This window comes from Cyprinodon tularosa, unplaced genomic scaffold (genome assembly GCF_016077235.1).
Source record: "Cyprinodon tularosa strain WSP-4 unplaced genomic scaffold, ASM1607723v1 ctg79, whole genome shotgun sequence".
NCBI classification, from domain to species: Eukaryota; Metazoa; Chordata; class Actinopteri; order Cyprinodontiformes; family Cyprinodontidae; genus Cyprinodon; species Cyprinodon tularosa.
The window spans coordinates 1531735-1548320 of NW_024039551.1; the positions used below are offsets into that span (position 1 = coordinate 1531735).

At 40.3% G+C, this 16586-nt stretch overlaps 1 protein-coding gene across 1 annotated transcript in view; it reads left to right on the forward strand.

The window, feature by feature from the left end:
• The first annotated feature begins 1477 nt into the window (after positions 1 to 1477).
• Positions 1478 to 16586, forward strand: part of LOC119773901 (cell wall adhesin EAP1-like) — a 34022-nt gene continuing 18913 nt past the window's right edge. Inside the window, exons 1-8 of the mRNA XM_038271112.1 lie at positions 1478 to 1608; positions 5262 to 5483; positions 5563 to 5694; positions 6133 to 6162; positions 7992 to 8071; positions 8234 to 8327; positions 8436 to 8525; positions 15704 to 15994. Coding sequence (XP_038127040.1) covers positions 1572 to 1608; positions 5262 to 5483; positions 5563 to 5694; positions 6133 to 6162; positions 7992 to 8071; positions 8234 to 8327; positions 8436 to 8525; positions 15704 to 15994 — 976 coding nt within the window. The 5' untranslated portion in view covers positions 1478 to 1571. The remainder of the gene's footprint in view (positions 1609 to 5261; positions 5484 to 5562; positions 5695 to 6132; positions 6163 to 7991; positions 8072 to 8233; positions 8328 to 8435; positions 8526 to 15703; positions 15995 to 16586) is intronic.

Consider the following 16586-nt stretch of genomic DNA (forward strand, 5'->3'; position numbering starts at 1 on the left):
CAGCAGAGGAAGCTGATTGTGTGTGGGAGAGTGTGTGTGTGTGCTTGTGTGTGTGTGGCAGGGAGGGGGTAAAGAGAAAGAAAACAGGTTGTCAGTGTGGTTGAACAGCAAAATAGCATTTTCTCCCCTGGGCTCAGCCTCCACAGATGTTTCATTCAGGCCCCATGGCAGGGCCAATCTAAAATGTGCTCCAGCCCGACACAATTCGGCCCCTTTGTGCACTAAAGGAGAGAGCTCGGCCCACTGTTTACTGCTCATCCACCACTGCAGCCCTCTTGTCTGCCCCCCTCCTCACACTAGCAGGCCTAACAATTGGGGAGGGTCTCGCACAGAGCTGGGGCAGTGTGGCAGGTCAACAGAATGGGCTGTGAATCCTGTGCCTCTGAATCCTCCGGGTGGGTGGTCCAGCTCTCTCTCTTCTCTCAGTCTCTCCACACATTTGCTCTGAAGCAAACCATCTCCTCTCCTCTCTCCTCGACTGATGCTCCTGTTCAAGGTCCATGACGTGGCGATAGGTGGCCTAAAGCGGAAGCCAAACGGGGTCTTTCTGCAGGATTAGTTAACTCCCTGTCCCCCTAACTATTATGGAGGGTCCCAAACAAACCCGGTCAGGCTAGTGAGCAGGAGGGGGCTGCAGTGATCCGTGTAGAGCCTGCCCGTGACTGGGTGGCAGTTAACACTAATCCTGCAACTGATTACCGTTGGCATGGGCAAATAAACAGTAATAAAATTAACCTCCAAGGCCGTACATGCACACACAAAACCACACAAGTAGAGTGACAGCAACACACTTCTGACATAACTTCTGACATAACAAACACACTGCGACAACTAAAAGATTCTGAAATAAGCTATGCAAGTTTTTCATTAAACACAGTAATCAACCATTAAATCCATAAATATTAGATATTAGTTCTGTTATATTATAAGATTATTATGTAGTCTTATTCTACAAAATAAAGCTATAACATAAATGGATCTAAGGGGTAGACATATATAAATACCTATGAAGGTATTATGCCCTGTGAAGGACTGGGACCTGTCCAGAGTACCTCGCCTTTCGCCAATAGGCTGCAGGAGATGGGCAGCAGCCTCCTGTGAAGAAGACTTGATGAAAGGTGCTCTGATAATGTGGAGCTGGAAAACATCTGATGGGTTTTCTTTAGTCACAGTGACATCTAGTGAGCATAAACCCAAATAGCACACAGAACTATTAGACAACATTTCCAGATCTCAGGGACAACACAATAGACCTAATATTCTGTGTGGCACAACAACAAAATACATGAAATAAAATAAAATCTTGAATTCGATCTGATAAGTAAAAAAAAAAAAAATTTAAAGTCAAATGAAGTAACCAAACAGCCTTTTTTTCAATCTGTTTGAGCAACAGTGTTTTTGAAGCATCCTGTGGTCAGAGGCGTTCGTCCTTTTTTTATTGCATCAGCTGCATCATGCAATACCCAAGCTTTGGGGGAGGAACAGCATATGATGCATCACCTTTGAGTACAGAGATGTGCTCTTGATAACTCTGCCGGGCTTCTGGACTCCATCGACTGGTGCCATCAAACATGCTCATAATGTCATCAATTTGTTTAATTTTCATTGGTAAGAAAACATTTTCATCTAGATTTGATAAAAGAAAAAGCGTTTGATCAGGAGATTACACCTTTAAGAAACAAAGTACTAATTTTGGCTTTTAAATATAAGGTTTTCTAATTTGGAGGTCTAAGTTTTCATTTTTTCTCATATATATTCATGTTGAGCATTCTTTAAACCATTTAAAAGAGAAAAGTATTTGTAAAAACGCTTGTTGTTGGTCTGTTTTGTTGCACATTTAGCCTTAACATATAAATATATTTTGAACTTTGAAATGTTCTGTAGTCTTCATATGATGCATTTGACCTACAGTAGGATATTTTGAGTTTTAATGCCACAGTGGTTCTGCGCTTCGTTAGCTTCCTGGTTTCCGTTTTAATTGATAGATTAAGAAAAGCAGAAGTGTCTCTTGACACTTAAAAACAGATTGTACATTGATTTAAACAGGTAAGCAAGACAATCTGCAACAGGAATAAGATGATTTATATTTGAAATAAAAAAAAATACTCTTTCATAATTTTTCAAGAGCAAGACACCTCATTATTCAATTTAAATGTAAAAATTCACATCCAATTAGTAGATCACCTTAGTTACCTGCTAAAATTAAAGAGAAATTCACTTATATGGATTCCTCCTGTATTTTTAGATCAGCATTTGCAGGACAGCACCTTGATTCTGCAACATTTTCACAGCATCATAGTTATACATAGTGACCTGTAGATGATTAATGCAGAACTGAGAAAACTTACAGGTATGATTTATTAGCCCAAGAGTTTTAGTGGGGGCAGAAAATAAGGAAAGAAAAAGAACTGTGATAGGAGCCAGACATAATACATACCATCTGAAGAAGTTGGAAACAAGAAGTCAAGGGATCAGATGGTTGAGATGGTTCAGTAAAAGGGATGGGCGATCTGTGACAGAAGAGTAGCTCCTATAATAAAGATTTCAGACATCCTTTAGGCAAAAAATATCTTGAACGAATCTAAAATATTGTGAGCTGAGGCATTAAGCTGTGTGGTAGAAAGTCTCCACTGAATCGACATTTTATTAGATATACTCGTTCAGTTGTTTTGGGTTTTTTTTTGCTTGAGACCAATCAAATGACAGGACCTTTATATATTTATGCATCTAGATGGAGTGAGAAAAAAAAACTTTTAAAGTTTAAACTAGGAATCCGAAGCATGAAGAAAAGAGATCTGACAGATGTTGAATATGATGTTATCGTTGACAGAGGTGTCAAAAGTATTTATGTTTAATACTCAAGTAGAAGTATACATCTTTTTAAAAGCACTTTTGTAGAAATTAAACAATGAACTTAAGCTTTCAACTCAAGTAAATGTGTAAAAGTTTTAAAACTATTTAAAGAATAAAAGTAAAAGTAATGCAGAAGCTTTAAAACTTATGCTGCACTATTAAATTAACATTTTTCTACAATACTAGATGATAACATCCTTATACTTAGTTTTCTTAGGTTTATAACTAATGGTTGCAGTGTCAAATTTAACTTTGTGTCATATTGAAAAACTATTTATTTTGGTATAGGGTGAACAACAAGTTGGTGCAGCAGTGAGTCCAAACACAAGAAATGAATTGTCTGGTTGAAATAAATACCAACAGGCTATAACGAAAATGAGCTTAAATTAAACAAAACTAACAAGCCTATTTTTAAAATGTAAGGAGTAGAAAGATAATTGTAAAATTATTTAAGGAGTAGAAGTAAAATATTAGTAAAAATATTTACTGCAGTAAAGTACAGATAGTAAAAAATTCCACTTAGTCTTTGAGTAAGAGTATTTGTACTTTGTTACTTGATACCTCTCTCAGTAAATGTTGCAGTGTTAAAGTAAGACTTAAAGAATTAAATTCAGAACCAATGCGGGTGTATATTATTCCATTCTGAATTACTGTTAAATTAACTCTACATATTTTTTTACCTTAGTCCATTTGCTGTTGTATTAACTCATCAATGTACTTTGACACTGCATATTTAACAGTGTGGAATAACAGTGTGATTGTTTAAACAGACAGACTGCTCTACGATTCTATTGGGATTTCTCAGACTGGTTGAGAATACCAAAACTATCCTGTCAGCTGCAGCGGTGTAAAACAGAAGTCAGAGGAAAATGGCAGAGCTGGTTGGAAATGATATAAAGTGCAAATACTCATATTTCAGTGTCGAAGTATACAGAATGTCCTGTCTCAATACTCAACACAGAACAAGAAAGCAGCAGGGCTGCTACAGTAGAAGAACCTACAGGGGGTAGTTCACCTGTAAGGGCGTAATTTACACACCCTCACCAAAATCTGAAAGGAAAAATGTCACATGGTCAATTTTAGCTGTAATATTTAGATGACAGAGCTGGACTTCTGCATATCAACACCTCTTCCAGGACGTATATTGCAACACTCTCCAGCAAGGGTTCTTCAATTCCAATCCTCAAGGTTCATTGCAGCTTTTAAGATTGAGTTATAGTCACTCTTAAGGGTACAGCACAGGTCTACATCAACTGTGTTCAAGCATCAATCAGTGCTGCATGTGTTTATACTTAATGCTGATGTTGGTACAATATTTTCTACAAATACATGGGACAAAACACCTAAGAAGGGACTGAATGTGAGAAAAACTGCTTCACACACACCAAAGCAGCATTTCCTGTTGAAAAGATTTTTCTTTTATCAACGTAATTCTGTTTTTGTTTTAGACTGAATAAAATCATGTAGAGGAAACCAACTTTCGACCTCTTTGTAAAGGATATGCATCTCTAAAACTTTAGACTAATGTGTACAGTCAAACTTTGTAACTCACATTTGTGTTTTTCACCCTGTTTCTGTTTGTTGTTTTCCTTTCTGTGACTCGCTTCCTTTTGTTCCTGAAATACTGAGTTATTCCTGTTTGTAAAATCTGTATTTTGGTCATTTAAAATGGAACCGTCTGCAGCAAGTTACAAACAGTGTGAGGTGCACTACCATGTGTCACAAAGGCGCACAAACATTTATGTTAGCTCGATGCCTTCTGTATTAACCATGCTTCAAAAGTGGATCTGCTTCAAAACAAAATACCAAACAAATAAACCCTATAATAACATATAATAATCATTTAAAGAAGTCTAGAGAACTTAGCTGCATGATAAAAAGGCTATTCAGCCATTTCACCCAGGCAAGTAGAAGCAGACTCACATCCTAAACGTCCAGGACATGATACCTCAAGGACCAGGAGTCAATTTAATTCTGTTTATTTTATGTGGCACTGATTTACAACACATGTCATCTCAAGGTGCTTTACAATTCAATTCAATTTACAGAAACGAAAGGACCAAGTGTCCCAGTGAGGTACCTCTTAGATATTGACAGTTTGTTTGAGCAGCTTTGAGCCTCACTGGCTAATTGGGCTTTGGTAGGGATCCCATTTTGGCCTCTCTTGGGCTAGTTCACAATGCAGGATGGTGCTGTACCCAGCTGTTGGAGGGGCTTGTGCCAGATGCTGAGTCAGGGTCTTCATTGCTCTTCATCTCTAAACATAAACCCAGCGTTTTTAGTTGAAGAGTTGACCAAACTATTTTTTTCAAGTAAAAGAACATGCAAGAGGTTAAGGAGGATATTAGCAAAAGAGTAATAATTACATGCTATTCATATAGACTCTCTAACTGTCTTTTTTTCTGTAGGGTTGGTTTTGACCTCAGTTGCTGCAATGAAAACAGCCCCGGGTATCGACTTTTCAACTGTCAACGATACTATAACTGGTTACTCTGATATCACCACTGAAACACCCCTCCCTACTACCAACAGCATTGGAAACATCTCTGAAATCCAAACTACCAGCGAAAGCATGACTGAATCTGCTAAGAACAGAAGTAACATCCCAACCCAACCAGAAAACAGCAACGGTGGTTCTGAAAGTCCCAAAGATTTAGTCACTGTCTTCTATTCACTTTTTAAATATAAATGTCTGTATGTTTGTTTTAGGGACTAACAAGAGCAATTCTCAAAGTATCAGCCCTACAACTACTGTATTCATAGCGCCTTCAACTACGCCTACTCCCTACGCAGAAAAAACAGAAACTTCTACAAAGACGAATCCATCCACTACCCCAAAGAGTAAGTATTTGTTATATCTTAGAGAACATTAATCAGAGAACCAATGAGAATGGTTCCAATGAGAGAACCAATGTATGAGACTGTACTGTATGAGGCATACAGTATGGTACAGCACAAACTTACAAACTGACATTGTGAAGAACTTGTAACCAAGAAAAAGATGGAAGTACAAACTGTTTTTTTTTTAATGGCCCACAGATAAGTGTTTAGTAAATTTAATGAATAGATCTATGTGAGTATAAAAAAAAACTTCAAAAATACTTCTGTAAAATCAACATACTTGTTGCTAGTGAAGCAGAAAAAGAGCTAGAAAAAAGCAGTCCTGTTTTAATTTAACTGTAGACAAAGTAAAATGCAATAATCCCAACATAAATTCTTTTTTATTGTTGTTTGTGAAGTAATAACTCTGGTTAAATTGACATTTTGTATGTCTTACAGGTAAAGGTTCCTCTGCAGGCAGTAATGCAGGTGAGATTTTTCTTAAGTAAAAGTAGATCAGAAGTTGAAATAATTTTTCTAATTAGAAGACTCTATTAATTAGTCCAGATTACTGTAAAATCTAGGCATTAAGCCATGTCAAATTTCTTCTTCAAATTCTCTGCTTCTCTATATTCACCCTTCATCACAACAATGATTCACTTACATCTCACTGAGGACATTTATTACAATGCCCAAATCTTCTTATTTTTTGGAACCTTTGCATCAGCATGTATAACAAGAGGGCATTGAATTGTCCATACACTCCTGAAGACCTCTCGTGCAGAGTCCACCCATGTTTTGGATGGTTTTTCGTTGTCTTCACCACAGACTCGGAGGAGCTGGTTCTCATCCGCTGCTTCACACCCGGGTGTGAACTGCCCCAGTGCCTGCTGTAGGTCTTGGCAGGAGGGAAAAGGCAGAATCATGTCACCTGAGTAAAAAGCAGGGATAAAATCCCCTGGTCCCAGAGACAGTGACAGAGGGCACTCCTGCCAGAGTCCAACATGAACCTGGAACAGGTCCGATTACTGGCAATGTAGACCAAGCTCCAGAGCCGGGTTTACTTGCTAATTAACGTGATAGCATTCAGCGCAGTCACGTCTGATCTAACAAGCCGAAACAACTCTGTTTACATTCGATAAACATGGAGCAGCTGTGGTGAGAGGGAATCGGACAGATTAAGGGCGAAACAATAAAGCCCGCTGACTATGCTCTGGCTTCCTTACATGTTGCTCTCCATTGTTTACTTTCCTTATTTCTGTCACACTGGTGACATCATCAACGCTAACTTTAGGTTTAACAAAGAATTAAGGGGAACAAATGGTGGCTCTGATCCCTCCTACTGTATTCCCATGGAGGTCACCTGAGGGGTAAATTGTAGTTAGGGGGTTCTGATGGGTCAATAAACCCGCTTGTCAGAGTAGTTTCGGTCCCATTGAAGTGTTTCCCCTAATTATTTTGTACATGTAATGGTGGGGGGAGAGAGGCCGAGCAGCTTGCCAATAGGGTTGAGACCCAGTATTTTTTGCCAATCAGAATGGAGCCAAAGCCTGATTGTTAGCGGGTTGGCCGATGTTTAAAACACGTTAACCCACTATTTTTAGTGGGAGAGAGGCTCATGGGGGACATGGTGCCTTCTCCAGGTACACAATTAACATGATCTGGTTGGGCAAACTCCCATGAACACTGGAGAACCCTGCAGAGACGGTAGAGCTGGTCCACTGTTTCAGGGCCAAGACCAAAACCACACTGCTGCTCTGCAGCTGAGGGTTGGCTCATCTCCTGCACCATGGCATAGGTGTGATTCCCTGAAAAATTGAGCTTATCCTCCGCCCCCCTTCTTATTACGGGGGAACCACTACCCAAGTCTGCTAGTCAACTCTGTTTCCAACTCTCACACAATGTTGAGGAGCTACAACAGCCCAACAAACATCAATAGATCTGAGCTACCTCAGAGACCTGTTTAAGGGAATGGTTTTCATGCAGCCTGCCTTTAGCTGTTGTGTTCTGTGGCTGGCTGGTTGTTGTTTTTTTCTTACTGGTCCATTCCACTCGCTCACTGGGTTCAAACCAGTTTCTGTTTCTGGTCATCATCTGGACTGCCTTTGATGGTCACCAGCATGTTCAGCCAATGTCCATCTTTCAAGCCTGTTTAACTTCCCACCAGCCTCCAGCTAATTTTATCCCCTGCAACACTGTAAAATTCGATTATTAAATTCTCTGTCAGACCCATCACAGATGATACAGTGTGATGGAAACAGTGGGATTATGGAACATGAACCATTTTCCTTTCTTTAAACTAAATGTTTCATCTTCAGGCATCATCCTTCTGGTCATAATCCTGATTCTACTCCTGGGAGTTGCATTTGCTTGTTTCGTGGCACGGAGAAGAGGAAGGGTAAGAGGAAGAGGCTTTTAATTCAGCATCAAACTATGGTGGTTGTATTTTGAAGAGCTAACTTTGCTGTGGCTAAAGATGACGAAATTTTTCAGATTAAGGTTCAAGACCGTGACTAACTAACTAACCATAACTACACTCTCTAACTGCTCTCTTTTACAGGTCTACTCAATGAATGTTCCCCCCCAACCTGATGAAAACATCCCTCTCAGCACCGTAGAGCCTGAACTTATTGTTGAGGCTGCGCCCCAAAACGGTCACTGCAGCAATTCTAAAGAAATATAATCTCATAGGAAACATTAAGATCTGCCAGAATTATGATCTTAATTTATAAAAAATAACACATTTCTTTTAAACTTTTCAGGTCTCAAAACCTTTGAAAGCACAGAAACACAGGCTGCAAAGGAGCCACAAGAACCAGAAGTTGCAACTGAAACACATGCAGAGAAGAAAGGTGTGTTTGTAATTGTATTTTTTCAAATTCTGCGAGAAACAGGAAAGAGTGTTTCAAAAACAGAAACTCCTGTGGGTATGAGTTACAAGTTAACTCTACCATTTTCCTTCCTCTTTCTAATTAGTATGACAGCTCAGTGGAAGAGGAAGTGTAGTTCAGATTGCTCAGCTACCTATCTGTTAACCATCTTAGCTGCATAACGTAAGTGTGATAATGCATTAAAAACTGTTACAGAGTGTTGCAATGTATAAACCATTAAGCAAAATGACAAAGATAGCTTACAAAAATTACACAGTACCTTAAAAAACATATTTTAATGCAGTTGCAGTTTAGGACGAAACATTTATTTTCTGACTGGATTATATATATAGGAGCCAAGCAGAAATCACACTTTTAATCTAATCAGTGGCCTGCAATGAAATATTAACAAATGTACTTAAAATGATTATGAAATAGCAACCATCCATTATCATTTGCTTCAAAATGATCTGACACAGACTTGAGGGAAACCGTTGCTAGCAAGATGGCAGCTAAAAGATAAAACTTCAAGGTAAGGAGTTAAGCTGCAGTTTGTGTGCTGTTTAAATGCTGTGAAGATTCCCAGTCATCCAGGTCATGGTCAAGGTTAAAAGGTTCAGTTTAGGCAACTTCATGTGAAGTTTTCTAGAGGACGTTTCGCCTCCAATCTACGAGGCTTGTTGAGTTCTAACTAGTGGCAGGGAGCACTGAGATTAATATACTGTAGGTGTAACAAAATGGGAACAAAGGATGGCACTGATTCCTCCTACTGGATTGGCCAAGGAGGTCACCTGAGGGGTTAATGGACGTCAGGGGGTTCTGATGGGTCGTTAACTCGCTCGTTAAGAATGGTTTCGGTCACACTGCCTCATGAAAGTGTTCCCCCTAATTATTTTTACACCTACAGTATATTAATCTCAGTGCTCCCCACCGCTAGTTAGAACTGAAGAAGCATCTTGAATGAGAGGCTGCGGTTAAAAAGAAAAAAAACAACAAGTTAAAAGCGTCTGCTCCAGAGTCAAAGTTTTGCTCATCAAGGGAAGGCTGGGATAAATGCATCTGCTTAAAAGCTGAGACCAAAATAATATTAGCAGCAACAACATCGGGACCAGGACTCCTCTTCATTTTAAGATGCACAATAAAGGAGAGAGAGTTAGTTATTCAAGTTATTCAAGAAGATCAAGGATGAAACTAAGGACTGATACAAAGTCATTTCATCTAATGAGCCCTCTTCTTCTCTTCTGAGAAGAAATCAAGACAATCATTTGCCTGGAAAAGACAATGGGAGCACTCCAACAAGTCCTCATCCAATTGCTTCTCCTTGTCAGGACCAGGAGTCCTCACAAATGTCAAGTAATAATTCTATAAAGGGGAAGCAGTTGACTTGTCCCCCACAAGTAACCTTTTCAAACAGCTTGCAGTCAGGCAACTCTACAGGTCTTTAACATGCGATGAGGAAGATGTGGTCTGTTTCCAAAAAGAAGATGAAAAAGATAAAAAGCAGAACCATTTACAGTTCCACAGTGGGGAACTTCAGGAGTTTCCAAAGCAGGTAATGATACATTTGCAATAGAAGAGAACTGCAAAAGGAAAAAAATATTGACAAGAAAAACTGCAAAAACTAACAGCAGAGGCGTAAAGAACATATCCATGGTTGTTGAGAACCATGAGGTAATGAAGTGTAATAACTGCTGAGAGGAAGAATCCTTGATAACTATACTTTGTACACCTGGGGTAGAGCAGTCTGCCACTTCTTCAACTGCTTCATGCATGGAGTGGGAGACCTTGTCCAACAGTGATGCAAACTACACCCTAGAGGACTGCAGATGCAACCAGAGAATAAGGGAAGGTCCTAAAGGTGTAGTGTCCAAACGTCCGCCCTAACCCCTAAAACCCTCAATCACCATATAGTGGACTTAGTGAACTCAGTTAACTTACCGTTTAGACGGATGATCACTGATTCTGCTCCCCGATGGTCACGTAACTCCTCCTCCACCACGCGGTGCCTGCGCTGTCAGGTAGCGACAGCCTATGGCGAGAGCGGGCTGCTGTGACAGCAAATCCCATAATGCTTTGCAAGGAGAGCTCTCTGCGCAAAGCATTCCGTGGTATATCTGACTCTTCTGAGGCTTTCCTTTTTTCTCATACACTTCTTCTCTCAGACACTTATTCTCTTATGACCCTCAACCCATTTTCAAAGAACCGTGGTGAGAAAGGTGAGTTTGAATGACTGTCTGAAACCATAGCTCACCACAGATATACGCCTGAAAGTGTGCATGCGCACATAAAGATAGCTAACAGAACAAACACGTAGGACGGCCTTACGTAAACATATGATTGACTGACTGAATGACACTAAGGAGGACCACTTATTTTGATGATCCACCCAGAAAAAGAAAATCCTCCATTATACCTTTAAGGTTTGCGGACTGCAGTCCAAAGCATCTAGAGTTTAGGAATAAACAATGTGAAGTTTAAGCATGCAATGAAAAACTATCAAAAGTACAGAAATATTTTCAGATTCTTTATAAGGTTAGAGTTATAAGTAAAAGGAAGGCATAGTGGAAATAAAGGAAAAAAGAATAAAAAAAAATGAAACCACACAATGCAGAAGTTTTGTGACTGATGTTAAAGACTTTGGTCTGAGTTAGAGATGGTTCTTTGAAGAACAAATGTATCATCATCATCATCATCATCATCATCATCATCATCATCATCATCATCATCATTTCTGTTTCCCTCCATAAAATGAATGGGTGTGACTTGTAAGACGTGGAAGGGGAGAACTGCCCGGCAGTACTCTTGCTGACCACATGATGGAAACAGAGGCTCAGTGAAGCTATTGCTGATGCTTCATCATGCAGACAGCATGGCTTTGGTTCTGTTAAAAGCTGTACATCTGTGTGTGAGGTCTTTGTAACTTTCTAAGTGTTATTTTGTAAATCTGTAAATTCAATTTAATTCATTTTATTTATATAGCGCCAATTTACAACACAAGTCATCTCAAGGCACTTTACAGTTCAACCAGATCATACAGTCGAATTGATTCTAAGTTTTCTTTCAATCCCTCACACTAAACATGCTTTTAGCAACAGTGGAGAGGAAAAACTCCCTTTTAACAGGAAGAAACCTCCAGCAGAACAAGGCTCAGTGTGAGCGACCATCTGCAGAGGCCGACTGGGGTTCAAGGAGACAGAAGCAGAGACACAAAAAGCAGCTGTAAAAGGCGGCCCCGTCCAGGAAACACACAGCCAGGCAGACGAGCTCCGAGCCGGATCTCATGTCAGAGGATGAAGAGAGCACATCCAGCCAGTCACGGTCAGAGAAACAGGACTACACTGGAAAACGGGCCATTCTCCAGTATCTATAAACAAAGGTGTTGATGGCAGCAGCACAGCTGATATTTCTCTCCAGGCGGATGTAACAGCCAAACAGGAACAGATGAGGTAAAGCTACCATGAGAAAAAGCAGAGAGAGCAAAGTGGCAAAGATAAAACTTTTTGCAACTTGGTATGTTTTTCTGATTATGCAGAATTTTGGCCTATAACTGTTATTGTCGAAGTTGCATTTGCTTCTAAATAAGCAAAGGCTGGATCTTTTGCTTTGATGTGTCTGTGTGTTAGATTATTGCAGTAAGTAGTGTCTGGAGATGTCACCCTGCATTAAGCCTCATTTTACACCAGTGAACGGTGTGAACCGCACGCAGACAATATCTTGTTCGCTCTTCTTTGTTTTGTTTTTCCTTTTAAACCAGTGTACTGTAATTAAGACCAACATTGGTGGTTATTTATGGTCGCGGTTAAACAAACCTAGATGTAGAAAAGCCATATTTTGAATTGAAAAAGCTTCCAGAATGGGAAGCGAAACGTCTTCAAACTTGGAAACCACGCCCAGTGGATTGTTTTTTTTTTACTTTTTTGGAACGACTATGACCTGGATGACTGAAAATCATCACCAGCATGTAGAAAAGCTGCAGTAACACGAGGCATGCATTTTCTTGTCATCACAAGAAGTGTTTCTTCCTCAAAACAATTACTTCACTGCTTGTGACGATTTTCCTTCCACAAAAAAATGTAACCCACAACATTTGCATGAGAGGACATCATTGTGGCAACTGCGGGCAGAAAAATAAATAAAGCAATAATTTTTTTGCCTTTATGAATTACTATGGAAATTTAAGAGTTGAAACTTTTTGAGATAGAATAAACACTGATAGGAAACATTTACGTGGCCTTACCAGATAATGACGTAAAGTAGTCATGGAATATTTAGTTTATCATGTCCACCTCAACAAGGAACTGCACTATGGTAGCATTAAGATGCTGAATAGAGATGCAGGTAGCAATCAGAAGTAATGTGTTTCTTGTATTTTGTTAGGAGATCCTTGTCTGAAATACTGCCCATCCAACACCAACGGCTTTGCCATGTTTCTGCCTCTTAAATCAGCTTTCTTTACCCTCCTAATTTATCAGTTTGGGCCTGAGCAAGTCTTCTCTAGAGGCCTGAATGCAGGAAGTGATGTAATAAATGTAGAAATGTCCACCAAACCAAAAAAAAGTACAGCAAACAGCAAAATGTTGCAAGTGGCAAAACAAAAAACACTTAAAAGGCTTTTAAAAAAGCTAAAAATAAGCTTTGTATAGCAGTAATGCTATGGGGGGAAACAGCCACCCACTCACATGGGACCAGACTTTTGATAAGGACATGAGCAGGATGCTCAGAGACATTGGCCAATTTTCATTTCACAAAAACACGGATACAGACTTCTATTCTCACCAAGTCCGTTCCTGACAAGAACACAGGAAGTATGGACTCGGGGAGAATGGGAGCACACAGAACAAGTCTGTCTTATTTGGAACGGAAGCGAATTTGTGTCATCACCACACTTAAAGCAGAACTGTATGACTTTTAGCCACTAGGGGGCTAAAAGTCCCCCTGCAGGCCACAGGTAGCACTGCACACTCTCTAAATGAACCAGTCTCCCTCCATATTCTAGTTCTGATAGCAGAGCACTTTGGACCCTTAGATCTAGAAGTCCTGGTGTTCCTGGCAAAGACGAGGAAACATTCACCACTCTAGATCGGGGCTGCCCAAAGTCGGCCCTTAAGGGCCACTTTTTCATAGGTTTTAGAGATTTTCCTGCTTCAACACAGCTGATTCTGTAAAAGCCTTTTAATCAGCTATCAATAGAAATCAGCTGAGCTGAAACAGGGAAACCACTAAAACATGCAGGAAAGAGGCCCTCAAGGGCCAACTGTGGGCAGGCCTCCGATTAAATCATCTATCATGGAACCAGAATTTTGTCTGGTCAGCTAATGGTCAGAAAAAACAACAACTGTTCTACTGTTTAACGGGAGCTCATACTTATGGCGGCACTCTGTGTCACATGGCCCATTTAATGAAGGATTGACCCTCTGAGGTTAAATATGAGCAGCCCACATGGAGCATCAACGCAGTGATAAATGTTGACCTGAAAAAATAAGTGATATCTCCAATTCAGCTATTACTGAACCTAGCTGAAGAAATACATAGTGTTGTTTTAAGTGTTAACAAATATTGAAAAGAAAACAAACATTTTCTTTCTTCCCTCCTCTGGAAAGCATAACATTGATGTTGAAGTGTCAGGTTCACAGACAATAATTCATAGTAATGTTTATGTTCCTCCGAACTCTGCTTAGCCAGAAACTGGAAGACGAGGGTAGACAGACTGTAAGATTTAGGCTCAGTGGAAATTGGAGTTGTTTATCTTGAAGGAGAGAATTTGTTGCCACTCACGTTTCCAAAGAACAAGAGACACTTAGACTCCAGTCTGTGTGTTGGTCTTCCAGAGTTTGTTTGGTTCGGTGGAGGGCGGAACAGGGTTTACCCAGAACTCGGACGGAGTGGAAAGATACAGCCAGATACAGTTTTCCTGTGGTACTCGAACGGGTCGTGGTGAAGATGATTCTCTTATTCAGAGAGTGATCTTAGCGCGCTCAAAGGTGGCTGGATCCAAACCTCCTGTTTGGAATCTGTTGCTCAGTGTAAGGCTCAGTTGATCCCCCTTGGGAGAGGCCGGTCCGAAAAGGTCCAGTTTGCAGGAAGGCAAACCACTATATGCTTAAGATTTGAACCAAATGTCATACCCTACTCTCTAGCCAGATAGATTTCTGATTTTTGTTTCTCCTTAAATGTAAATGTTGCCACTAGCTGGTCCTACAAATCATCCTCCTAACATTGCTCCCTCGACCAACAGAGATACAGAGATTTGTTCCTGTGACTACCCATGTTTTGCAAGTCAGAGGAGGACATATTGATCTCTTTCACAAAAAGCATGGGATGGTTAAAAAGGCACCTTTTAAGTGTCCTCTGAAAGAGTTTACAGGCATTGCTGAAAAGAAATGGAAGTAGTGTGCCTAATAAAAAGGCAAGTCCAGTCATTGTTAGAAGAGCACAATGGCCTAATGCAGCCTGTGAAGGTACAGATGAGGGATTTGATTCAAATTCGCAAAACGAACCTCTGTTTTGAAGTCAAACGCAAATCTGGTTCCATGATGAAACATCCAGGGCAGATCCATTATAACTTTCCTAAATTGAAAAAAAGCATGGAAACAGTTGGCTTTCAGAGATCATGAGCAGTTCTCCTTTGGTTATCACCTAAAGAAAATTCTACCCCAGCAGCAGAGTACTAAACTAAGGGCCCAAGTTAATACAAGCAGGGAAATTCATTACTTTATGGAGTGACAGATTTATGTCCTGATCAGCAAACATCCCCTAACCTCAGCCTTCCCTGCTTTGAGAACTGGGTAAGAAACTGACAGCGCTGCCCCACTTTCCCACGTACCCCAAACAGCTGCATAGCTTTGGCTTGTTAGGAGTCACCCAGTAATCAAGGGCCTCATTATAAACCTGATGGCTCCCTAAGAATGCAGACGCATAAGAGAATTACTGCCTGGGCTCAGAAATACCCCAGGCTCTTTGGGTCAAAAGGTCGTCATGATTTGGTGAATGACACCATCAAACCTACAACATTGTGAAGTTTAAATCATGGATAATTATTGAGTAAATCAACAGTACGCTCTTTGCAGTAGCTTACACCATATTTTTATTCTTACAGTTACCAAAATAATAGGGAAATACCTTTTTACTAACATCTTGAATCAATGTTTGATTGTGTTCAGAAGAGGCTGCCCTATCTGCTGCTGCACCCAGCTCTGAGCCTGCGGCTCCACCTGAAGCTCCAGCTGCAGCTGTTCCAGACAATACTCCTGAAGCTCCGCCTCCGGACAGCTCAGAAGAAAAACCGAAGGTGGATGATGCAAAGCAAAGCCCCCCTGCTCCTGTGGACCCCTCTGCAGATGAGAAAACTGATGATGAAGGTGTAGCCTCCAACAAGACTTCTGTGGAGTCACTGAAGGAGACGAACGAGAACAACAGCAACAGCCGCAACTTCAGCTTTAGTCAGAGAAGAGGTATTTATAGTTGATGTTAAAAAAATCTGAGTCTTTATTTGGAAATTTTCTTTTTCTTTGACCTACACACATATATGACTTTACAAAACCTTTAGATCACAGAGGGAGACTGGTTTATATAGCCACTTAAACGTGGAAGTTAAAGGTCACCTATTGTAGCTAAATTCAATTCAGTTTATTTATATAGAGATATTTCACAAGACACTTTACAGAGACAATTAGACTACATCGTATATTCAGGTTGGTTCAGATTTTCTGTCTAAGAAAAGGTTTAGTGTGAGCGGCCATCTACCGAGGCCGACTGGGGTTCAAGGAGACAGGAGCAGGCATACAGACAGAATCCTAGAAACAAAAGGCAATTACCAACCAGAGGCGGCCCCATCCAGGAAACACACAGCCAGGCAGATGAGCTCAGAGCCACTTCCCATGTCAGAGGATGAAAGAGAGCACATCCACTTAGTCACAGTCAGAGAAACAGGACTACACTGAAAAACAGGCCCACTTAAAATGGACAAATGAGGACATAAGGGCCCAATCATTCACATCTAGCCAATCTTTGGTCTTGGTCTTCCAAGATGTTTGTTTTCATTAT